Raw genomic sequence first — 12,153 nt, forward strand, 5'->3', positions numbered from 1 at the left:
GCCAATCAAGGGCCGAGGCCCGCCCCGATTCGGTCCCCTACCCACCCCACCCCCCCCCTCCTCCCGGGCACTGCCCTCCCACGGGCAAAGAAGTGGCTCCGAGGAGCCCGGGGGGCGAGAGCGCACGCGGCGCTGGACCGGGGGACCGGGGGACCGGGTCCTTCCCGGAGGAAACCCGTCCGCCGACCCCCCCCCCTTACACAGGGCGGGCTCGGTTTGGAGGGGAGGGAGCCCGAGGCGCTTGAACGAGAAGGGCAGTTCGGGAAGCCTGGGGTTGGAGGAGTTGGGCTGTATGTCTGCTGCTCCGATCCGAAGACCTGGCCGTGTGCGTATTTCAAAAAATAAAAAGGCCCCTGGTCAGATGGGACCCAGCCAAGCTCAGACCCGCCAGCTCAGGGCATCAGAGGGTGTCCTGTGGGAGAGAGAAAGTTTCCAGCAGCGCTACGTGTTCCATAGGGGGAAACAGCCCCGCAGCTGTCAGGACTACTCTCCTCTAAGAAGCTCGTGTTATTCCAGCGCGAAGGTGGTGCATCTAGCGATGGAGACTAGTTTTGGAAAAACACACACACACCCAAACCCCAGCTAACGAATGTGTAAGTATGATGCAACCGTGTGTGTTGTGTTGATACTATAAAGAGAGGTTTAAGGAAACACAAACGTTAACGGACAAAGTAAATGCCACTTCGACAAACTCGGACGTGTTTAATTACATTTCAGAGCTTTCACACTCCATAACAACACCTGTATTTTGTTTTGTTACTCACGTGATGTATTATTCGAGTTGGTCCACTACAAACACACACAGAAATGAGCGCTGTCAGTTGGGGTTGACGTAATGAACAGACTTCTGATTTCTCAGTTTGATCAGTTCTTTTCTCCCTTGCCCGAGTTCCCAGATTCATAAAACTCTGGGATTAGTTTTGTAAGGATGAGAAGAGAAAATATGTAAATACTCCAGAGGATTAAAATCCTAAAGCATTTAAAGAAGTGTACCAGTGACTTTTGAATTGGCAAAAGGACATGTTTCAAATTAGCCAGTTATTAACCCTTCGGAAGGCAGAGTTGGTTTTATCACCAGCGTCCAAAACAGCAGCAGAAAAACAGCTTGATTTTAACGAGGTAAAGATAAATCTCAAAATTCAAGGAAGAAAAACCATGGAGCTGCAACTATAAAGCCTTGATACAGGCAAATAGCTTTTAATTCCACACACACACACACACACACACACACACATACTGGATGAGGAGCAAGTATTTAGTTCACATGTATGCCCACATTACAAGAATAAGAAATTGCACTCCTGTACTGAAATCTGGTACCTGGATGGAGCCCAGATTCTTCACTAGCAGAGGGATTGGGTTTTACAACCATATTGGAGTGCTTAGCTCTAGACTATGCAGGGCAGATGCAATAAACACCGTCTGTTAAATATTGTAAGGTCATTTCTCAGACATAAAGCTTTTCCGTTTCTTCAGTTCAGCAATAAAAATTGCTTCAGGCCCAAACCTGACTTACCAGAGGGCACCCTCAGGAAGTGATTTGTTTATTCTGCATTTGTTTAACTCGGCCCAGAGATTTACCAGCCTGCCTCTTACCAATGGGATAAAACCACCCTTAGGTAACTGCAAACTTCTGTCAAGCTAAAAGCACATGCCTATTATCCTCTTTGACTGGAGAGAGTCTCAAAATAGATCAGGGCCCTGGAAAAGACTGGAAATGGTGCTGCCCAGGAAGAAGCTTCTGTGTGACCTGGTTATGGGAGGGGAAGTGGAGGCTGTCAATCAGTCACCATGGCCATAAAGTGCTGTCAGAATAGATTCGACTGGTCTTAGGTATGCCAGAAGAGCAGTAGACTATTGATTATATTTCTATGAGAGATTAGGACACTATTTGGTTGTATAAATGTTAAAGAATATAGTCAATAAATTGACTATAATTATATGCAAGAATGCCCCAAATGACAAACAAGTATATGACCTGTGTAATATAATAAGACCTTAAATGTAACTCTTTTTTACATCGGGGTATACCAAATCCCTATTTTAGATATGTGTTAAGAACCATGAACATTCAAAGCCAAAAAATCCACTTTTATTATAACTGACAGACTTCAGAATACTAAAGTACCTATGGCAGACTGACATTAAACACTATAGCCTTCCAGTTGAATTTAGGAAGGTCCGTTGACTTCAAGAAACCAATCATTTTAATCTTTTGATATAATTATATAGTTTGCAAAATTAAAAAAAAGCACAGCCCTGTTAGGTCACCTCTAACTCCTTCATTTTTTGGCTTTTGAGAAATTAAAGTAGAGAGCTTTACTTTGATCTGGCTTCTTTGTCTTTAAGTATACCTGGTCAAGAGGAGAAAGTTCAACATGTCCATCTAGATTGTTCTTGTAAGAATTATTTTTTTCTCCTGGGGAAGTAGTTTTTTGGAAGATCTCTGAAACGCATTTCTTCAGAACACACCCACATAATCAATTGGATTGTCATCTAAACCCATTGTTCTAATCTAGAGGGAATATCTAATAGTACATTTTGAGACTTCCTTTGGAAAGTTTGAATCCATCTTTTCTTACCATCCCTACCATGGTTACCCCATGTCAAACGGCTTAACCACTGCAGTAATTTCCTAACTAATCTCCCTGACTCTAGTCCTCTCCTCCTGTTTAATTAGCATCCTCCCAGCATGACTAATCTTAATAAAATACTACTTTAATCATTGATTACCTCTGCATGAAAATATCCAGTTACTCTCCGAAGTTCAACCTGATACCAACCTGACTTTCCAGGTTTAGCTACCACTACTCCAAACTAGTTTGTCCATGTACCCAGCCCTCATCTTAAGGTGAAGTCTCCTGCCTCTACTACTTTTTTTTTAAATTTAAGGCAGTGGGGTTAAGTGACTTGCTGAAGGTCACACAATTAGGTAATTATTAAGTGTCTGAGGTCACATTTGAACTCAGGTCCTCCAGACTCCAGGGTTGGTGCTCTATGCACTGCTACCTAGCTCCTGCTTCTACCACTCTTGCTCATGAAAGGCCCTCTGCCTTCTGGGTTCATCAAAATTCTACCTGTTCCTTGAGATCTAGCCCATCAAAGGCTTGTTCCATACAGTCTTCTCTTCCCTAGACTGATGTCATCTCTGATTTCTTTAAACTTTTGCAATTCTCATTTTAGCTAGTTCATTTGTCAACAAGAGCTTGGTGCAAGTGGTTAGAAAATGGGTTTTGGAGCTAGGAAAATCTAGTTTTAAGTTCTAACCCTACTTGTCATCCTAGGCAAATCATTCACTTTATCATTTTCTCAGATAACTGTTAAAAAAAACCTATTTGCAGAGAGATGTTGGACCTTCATTGTTGGAAGGGATTCCTTTTACAATGAAAATCAAGGTCCTGGTCCCTCTCCTATCTGTACGTTACTTGAAACATCTTTTCTAATTGTCTTTCACTGTTATTTAAAGATCGTATTCTTAAATACCTTTGCTTATTTCTTCATTTGTTTCCCAAATAAGACTGTAAGCCACTGGGAAGTACAGGTTATATCTCATTTAAAATTTTCATATTCCCAGTGTAATTTACTCTTGATGTCAGTATATAGTTGCTACTAGCTCTGAGGAGGATGAGCAAGTCCTTTAACTTCCATTTGTCTCATCTGTAAAATGGGGTGGTTGTGAGGATTAAATGAGATAATAATTGTAGAATGCTTAGTATTTTGTTCAGCACATAGTAAATGTTCTGTGAATGTTAACTATTATGAAACACATACTTGTTAGTTTGATTTAAATTGCTAAAATAGTACAAGCAAAATCTGTTTTTAGCAAACATTATGCATTCATATTTTAATTTGTGAGTTATTCAAATTTTCATATCTTTTATTAACCAGTTTCATATAAATATTTTAAAATGCTTTAAAATCGTATTTCATAATAAGGTTATGTGAAGTTGTGTTGACAATTTTTATAATGAATTAGATGGGTGCACTCAGAGATATATGTAATTTTCTAGAGGTTCATATGAATCATCAGGTAATTTTATTATTCATTACTTTATTGCTTATTATTACTTATTTAGCATTGTGCTAAATATGGGTACAAAGAGAGTCAGAAACAGCTCCTGTCTCTTGCTCCCCTGATAAGACAACATGTAAAGAAATTGGTACATTGAAAATACATAGAGAAAAAGGACTTGTGATAGAAAATGCCATCCATATCCAGGAGTCTGAATGGAGATCAGTGCTTACTATTTAAAAATTTGTTTTATGCTTTATGATTTTTTCTCCTCACAATTTCTTTTCCCATATTTCTATTCCCTTTATTCTGATTCTTCTTTCACAATATGACTACTGTGAATATATGTTTAGCATAGTTATACAAGTATAACCTATGTCAGATTGCTCCGTGTCAAGAGGAAGGGAAAGGGAAAGAATAGAAAGAGAAAAATATGAAATATGAGGGAGTGCTGTGCAAAGCAGCAACCTCACTTTCTCCTCTGAAGCCATCTGGGTCTAGTGGTCAGCTATGAAATGGGACAACTGGAGATGGCCCTGGATGGAATGAGGAGTGGCACCTACTATTTGCTTGGCTTTAGGACAGGTGCTGGGTCCTTGTCCTTCAGGAGCTTATGTTCTACTGGGAGTGGGGAACATCTTGTATGCTGATAAATAACTATAAAACAACTGCAAAGTAAATGCAAAGTAATTAGAAGAAGGTGGAGGAGGAAAAGTGCTAACAATTATAAACAGTATTAGAGCAAATAGGAAAGAGAACATGTCGGAGCAGAGATTCAGAGGTACATCAAAGCTATCTACTGAGAAATAGGAGCTTAAGTCTTTGTAATCAGAGCTGGCTTGGCTCTTTTAAAGCAAAGATATGCTGGCTTTGAGATGAAGCGTAACAGCCCCAAACAGCAACACAAAACTAAGTAACCAAAGAATAACCTAAAATGGACATGAGGAATAGACATCTTGGTTTTGTAGTAACACTTGGACACAGGGCTGCTAACACATTCAAAGTCAACATCTTTGAAAAATGGTAATCAATGATTTGAAAATTCAAAAAATTTCAAAATTTCAAAAAAATTTTCCCTCTCCTCTCCCCTCCCCTCCCCTCCCCTCCCCTCCTCCTTTTTTAGCTTACTAGATGCATTGTGTTGTAGCTAATAATGCTTTTAAAGGTATTTTCACACACATTTGGATTCTAATGATAATTTTTAGGTTCTCTAGGATTTAAGTTATTGGGATCAAACATCTGACCCACTTACAATTTATTTAAGCACTCATTTTTTACCTTCTTATCCACCCTGGGATAGGCAAGAGTTAGATTACAATGAGTCTTTTCTAGGTTAAAACAATTTAGAAAACTTATGTAAATGATGCTCTTTGAATATTCTCAGTTAAAAACTTACTTGATATACCTTTAAAGGTGACTCCAAAGATAAGTTTTTGCAGTTCTATGAAGAGCTTCTCTGTTTGAGTATCTAAGTGACAATGAGCTGATATTTTTAGACAAGTGTTGAACTTTTTCAAGTCAGTTGTTAGGGGCATAGGTACAACTCTTTTGAGAAAGAAAAGGAAGAGAATTCAAAGTTTGAATCACTTTGAAAATTTTATTTCAAATGTCACTAAAATAACTGCGAATAACAATCATCTAGCTTAAATCTTTAGTTCTCTCAATAACCAAGCTTGTGATGACTTCCAGCTATGCTAACAATAAAAATGAAGGTATTCTTAGAATGAAGTTTTATTCTAATCCACATAAAATAAGTGTTTGCAGAAACAGAGAAGGGTTATTGTAGAAAGAACATTCTAGGCTCTTGAGTGGTCATGTGACTCCCTACCCCCACCAACTCCAGTGGCTTCCTATTGCCTCTAGAATATAAACTCCTTTATTTAGTTTTAAAATTTCTACAGCCTGTACCCAGCTTGCTTTGTCCATAATCATTTTCCATTTCTGGACCTTTGAACTTATTCAGTTCCATTCCTGGATACTCTCTTCTTACCTTTGCTCCATAGAATTCCTCTTTTTTTAAGATGTACCATCTTTTGCATGAAACCTTTCTTGATGCAGCAGGGGATTTTCTTGACAAAGATAATGGAGTGGTTTGCCAGTTCCTTCTCCTAATAGATTAAGGCAAATAGAGGTTAAATGACTTGTTCATGGTCACATAGCTTGTGAATGTCTGAGTCTGGATTTGAACTCAGGTTTTCCTGACACTAGACTTAGTGCTCTATCTACTGGCCATCTAAATGCCATTTTTCTCTCACATAGTATCTAGTATTTTGACTATAAATGTATATGTGTTATATTTAATTATATGTGTTTTATATTTGTATATAGTTTCATATATACTTCTTGTCTTTTCCAATTGGATTGCAAGTTTTTTCAGAATAGGGATCATTTCATTCTTTGTACTTGTATCCCCAGCACCTGGAAATTGTGCCTGGCAAATAAAAATGGCTTAATAAAATATTTGTTGATTTATTAATTGAAAATAGGGATCATGATTTTCAAGTCTGACATATTTCCCTAGTGTGTTTAGCAATGCAAAAGGCATTGCATGGATAAACATTAGATTTAGGAATATGTTTAACTGTGCATAAGTCATGGTGGCATGACTCTAGGGATTTTCACTGACCTTGTCTTATGCTTGGAACTCTAACCCTTGGCTGCTCTCAAGTCTCTGTTGAAGTCACCTTCTGTACGAAGTCTTTTTTTGTGGTCCTTAGCCTAATGCTTTTCCTCCCAGATGATCTCCAATGTACCCTGTGTATACCTTGGTTGTATAGTTTGCATATGAACACCATTGGACTGGGAACTTCTTTAGACTGAGGTCTATTTTCTGCCTTTGCACCTTCAATTCTTAGCACATACCAGGCCTTTAATCAATCTTTGTTGACTCAGTAAACTACCAGGGGTTCCCTAGAACCTCTAAGCAAATAATGACTCCTTCTTTTGTTATTGTAAGCATTGACTACTCGGCTCTAACCTACCTTTCCAAACTTATTCTACACCATTCCTGTTGATGATCCAGTCAAACTGGCCTTTTCATTGTGCCTCATCCACACTGCTCTGTTTGGCATCATCTTGCCTTTCTGTTGACCATTATCCATACTTGGAGGAACTCTCTCCCCAACTCCCAATTCTTAGGATCCAGTGGGTTCAAGATTTAGACCAAATCACTGACATGAAGCATATTGTGATTCCTTCCCACCCTCACTCCCTACCCTTAACTCTGAGCTGGAGTCTGCTTTGAAAATATCATAAATTTTTTCCTTGGTATTTATTTTCTAGAATGTCTCAGCATTGTTATAACATTTTCATAAAGCCTCTTAGTGATCCTCTTAAGGGCACTATTGCTTCCCATTCCCAAATCATTTCTCTCTATACTTCCCTACGTATTATGTTGTCCCCCTTTTTTTTCTCTCCCTTTATATGTGTCTTTTTCACTTTTGTCTTTGTATGCTCAGCACCTAGCACATTGTCTGACTTATATTAGGGGCTGAGTAAATGCTTGTTTGGTTGGTCGAATGATGGAAGAACCATTAATGTTCAACAGATTCTTCCTAATTAATGGACTTTTCCATTAAGTCATAGTGGTATCTTATGTCTTATAAGACATTTTTGAAAGAGATTATCAAATGAATATGCTTGGAGGAATTTGAATTTTTTTTCCCCCTTCCTTTGGATGACAAAACAGATCATTCCAGTTTCTCCCTTTCTATAGATTTCCTTTGAAAAGACTAAAGTCTGGTTGAGTTTTTTCCCATTTGGTGTTATCTTATTTGAATAAATTTCTTTCCAAAATACTGTTATAATTAGTTTTTATTTAATGTTTATACACTTGATAAATGCATTAACATTCTTGGCCACCAATGTTCTAAACATCATTCTTATTATTCCCCCACTGCTACAGTGGCCTTTGCCCTAGGGTCCCCAGCTCTGATAAGAGAGCTTTGCACCATTTCCCTACCATGATTGGGCACTTTCCCCCTCCTCACCTTCCAATAGAATGTGAGTTCCTTGAAGACAGAGACAGTTTTGCCTGGTTATAGTTGTATCCTTAAGACTTGGCACAGTGTTTGATCCATAGTGAGTGCTTTATCTTTCTAACTATTAATAGAGCTGATTCAATAACTAAAAGCCTGCCAGTCCTCTTTTCCTCATTAAGGGGTCAATGGCAAGGTACCCGGTGACACAATAGTTTTGTCAGTTTATTTTTCATTACTCTTTGGATAAGATTTCTTGCTTTGAAAATAAATAGCACTTTTTACTTGCCATCTATTTTTCTATGCCCCAGCTTTACTGCAGCCCTTGTATAAAGCCTGTTAGAGACTTTATCCTGAAAACAGTTTTTCATTTCCTTAACATCACCTCTTAATTAGATGTTAAAGGTGGCAGTGACCTTCCTAGCAGAACAACTGTCTATAAATACAAATTGTATTTCACATTGGTAGAGAAATGGCACCATTGACTTCCTTGTCATCACGTAGAGATGTTACATTGATAGAGTACTATAAATTGAAAGATTGCAAAGCACTTTCTGAAGCATTATAAGGCTCACAGAATATTAGAGTGAAGAGAAGACTTTAGAGATGATTTGCTAAAATCCCTTGTTTGATGGTTAAGGAAACAGGTTTAGAGAGATGAAATGTCTTACACAAAATAAAGTCACTCTTTTCCTCTTTTTTTTTTTTGCAAATGGACAAAATGAAACATAAGAACACTGTATTCTTTAAAAAGTCACGAGAAAAATTCTTATGGGAAAGGGAAAAGTCCTTAATTTTACTGACTTCAAGGTAGTCTTTAACCACTCAAACCCATTTCCTTACCACATATTTGTCCACAAGTTGCTACTTGTGGAAATAATTTAATCTTAATACATATTTCAGGGCTTACAGCAAAAAACCCAAAGGGAGTATATTTTAAGTGATTAACTTTAGAGGATTTGAGAAATTGCACCATATACATATATCATATATATAATATTAATATTTTTTAATTTAAATATTTTTATTTATTTGTTTTTCCAACTACATGCAACAGTAGTTTCAAGACATTTTTGCAAGGTTTTGAATTTTACACTTTTCTCCCTCTCTCCCCTCACTCCCCACTTCCCCAACAGAAAGTAATCTAATATAGATTCTAAATATGTAATTATGCTAAAGATAGATCCATATTAATCATGTTTTGAAAGAAGAATCAAATCCAAATGGAAGGGGGAAAAACAAAATTGGAGAGAAAAATAAACAACATAATACATAAAGCAATTTTTAAAAATTGAAGATAATAAACTCTGGTCTGAATTCAAACTCTACCAATCACTCTCTGGTTATGGATGGTATTTTCCATCACAAGTCCATAGTTGGTCATCACCCATTGCTGTTGTTAGTATGTTTAAAGTTCTTCTGGTTCTGTTCATTTTACTCATCATCAGTTCAAATAAGTCTTTCTAGGCTTTTCATTTCAGTATTATTTTAAACAAAGTTCTTATATAATTTTTAATGCTTGTTAATAAAAAGGAAACTGTCGCTGTTATTACAATTTTGTTCAAAGTTCCTCCCCTAATCAAAACATACTTTTAATTAAAAATTTTATTTATTTTGAGTTTTACAATTTTCCCTCTAATTTTACTTCCCCCCCCCCCCCCACAGAAGGCAATTTGTCAGTCTTTACACTGGAAAACATACTTGTATAGTATTTCTAAGACAAAAGGGCATCATGTAAGATTCAAAGACTTAGGTTTTTTTTGCTGCATAGCTGATAACAGATGTCATAGTCAGCAAAAAACTGATAAACACAGACTACAAAATTTAAATCTTCCTGTAAATGCTGTAATAGACCTGTTCTAAAGTTTGTAGCAGAAATGTTGAATATCCATACTTAATTGCAACATCCTTTGACATATTGTACTAAGCAGATAGTTAGACACAATTTGAGCATCCAAAAAAGGAATATAAACATCTGAAAATACATTGACACCTTACTACCATGGATGAAAATATTATTCCTTTTACTCTGGAAAATTCTAAACTGATGATCTGGGGCCTAATTTGTCACCATTTCCTTCCCAATCTCCACCTTTTCTTTTGCCTGTTGCCAGCCAGATTTTCCTGTATTGCTTGGCATTTGTGAAGTGACTTTTTCCATTACTAGTTGAGGATCTTACCTTCCTTTTTATAACTCTATCCCTGGGATGAAGTAGTGTGTCATATATATATATATGTATATATATATATATATATATATATATTATAAATATTTGAGAATACACTCATCTATAAATATATTACATATCTATTTGAATTTGTCCTTAGATTATCTCAAAATCTTAAATTACAAATTACTCTGTAATTAATTCAAATAAAATTAAAATCCAAAACTAATTTTGCTATATGAAGGGGAATATGAAGAAGTGAATAACCTGAATTTTAAAGTAAACCAGGTTTTTCTGAAAACTTTTACCAGTACTGATGATATGCTTTGTGTCTTGAATTTTTTTAAAAATTCACAATTTCTAGTTATGTCATTTAAAAATTATTTTTTTATGAATTTTACGATTTTCCCCTAATCTTGCTTCCTTCCCCCCCACCCCCACAGAAGGCAGTCTGTTAGTGTTTACATTGTTTCCATGGTATACATTGATCTAAATTGAATGTGTTGATAGAGAAATCATGAAAAATAAAATAAAATATAAGAGATAGCAAAAGTACATAGTAAGATCATGCTTTTTTAAAAATTAAAGGTAATAATCTTTGGTCTTTGTTCCATCTCCACAATTCTTTCTCTAGATACAGATGGTATTCTCCATTGCAGATACCCCAAAATTGTCTTCATTGTTGCACTTATGAAATGAGCAAGTCCATTAAGATTGATCATCAACCCCATGTTGCTGTAATGGTATATACAAGGTTCTTATAGTTCTGCTCATCTTGCTCAGCATCAGTTCATGCAAATCAAACCCTCCAGGTTTCCCTGAATTCCCATCCCTCCTGGTTTCTGATAGAACAATAGTGTTCCATGATATACATATACCACTGTTTGTTAAGCCATTCCTCAATTGAGGGACATTTAATTGATTTCCAATTCTTTGCCACCACAAACAGGGCTGCTATGAATATTTTTTGTACAAGTGATGTTTTACCCTTTTTCATCATCTCTTCAGGGTATAGAGCCAGTAGTGGTATTGCTGGATCAAAGGGTATGCACATTTTTGTTGCCCTTTGGGTGTAGTTCCAGACTGCTCTCCAGAAACGTTGGATGAGTTCACGGCTCCACCAACAATATATTATTGCCCCTGATTTCCCACATCCCTTCCAATATTATTGATTGTCTTTTCTGGTCATATTGGCCAGTCTGAGAGCTGTGAGGTGGTACTTCAGAGATGCTTTAATTTGCATTTCTCTAATAAATAATGATTTAGAGCAATTTTTCATATAACGATGGTTCACTTTGATTTCCTCATCTGTAATTTGTCTCTGCATATCCTTTGACCATTTGTCAAAAGAAGAATGGCTTGGTTTTTTTTTTTTATAAATTTGGCTCAGTTCTCTACATATTTTAGAAATGAGTCCTTTGTCAGAAATACTAGTTGTAAAAATTGTTTCCCAATTTACTACATTTTTTTTAATCTTGTTACAGTGGTTTTGTCTGTGCAAAAGCTTTTTAATTTAATGTAATCAAAATTATCTAATTTATTTTTAATTATGTTCTCCATCTCTTCCTTGGTTATAAACTGCTTCCCTTTCCATATATCTAGTAGATCAACTATTCCTTGATCTCCTAGTTTGCTTATAATATTGTCTTTCATGTCTAAATCCTGTATCTATTTGGATCTTATCTTGGCATAGGGTGTGAGGTGTTGGTCTAATTCAAGTTTCTGCCATACTAACTTCCTATTTTCCCAACAGTTTTCATCAAAGAGAGAGAGTTTTTATCCCCAAAGCTGGACTCTCTGGGTTTAATAAAACGGTAGATTACTCTAATCATTTCCTGCTATTACACCTAGTTTATTCCACTGGTCCACCACTCTGTTTCTTAGCCACTACTAGACAGTTTTGATGACTGATAGTTTTACTATAATTTTAGATCTGCTAGGGCTAAGCCACCTTCTTTTGCATTTTTTTCATTAAATCCCTGGAAATTTATATTCA

General features: G+C 36.6%; 1 protein-coding gene across 1 annotated transcript in view; it reads left to right on the forward strand.

The window, feature by feature from the left end:
* Nucleotides 1–12,153, forward strand: part of LOC141522701 (uncharacterized) — a 189,704-nt gene that overhangs the window by 306 nt on the left and 177,245 nt on the right. Inside the window, exon 2 of the mRNA XM_074236202.1 lies at nt 2–593. Coding sequence (XP_074092303.1) covers nt 2–586 — 585 coding nt within the window. The 3' untranslated portion in view covers nt 587–593. The remainder of the gene's footprint in view (nt 1; nt 594–12,153) is intronic.

Source organism: Macrotis lagotis, chromosome 4, assembly GCF_037893015.1.
Source record: "Macrotis lagotis isolate mMagLag1 chromosome 4, bilby.v1.9.chrom.fasta, whole genome shotgun sequence".
In the NCBI taxonomy this organism is placed as follows: Eukaryota; Metazoa; Chordata; class Mammalia; order Peramelemorphia; family Peramelidae; genus Macrotis; species Macrotis lagotis.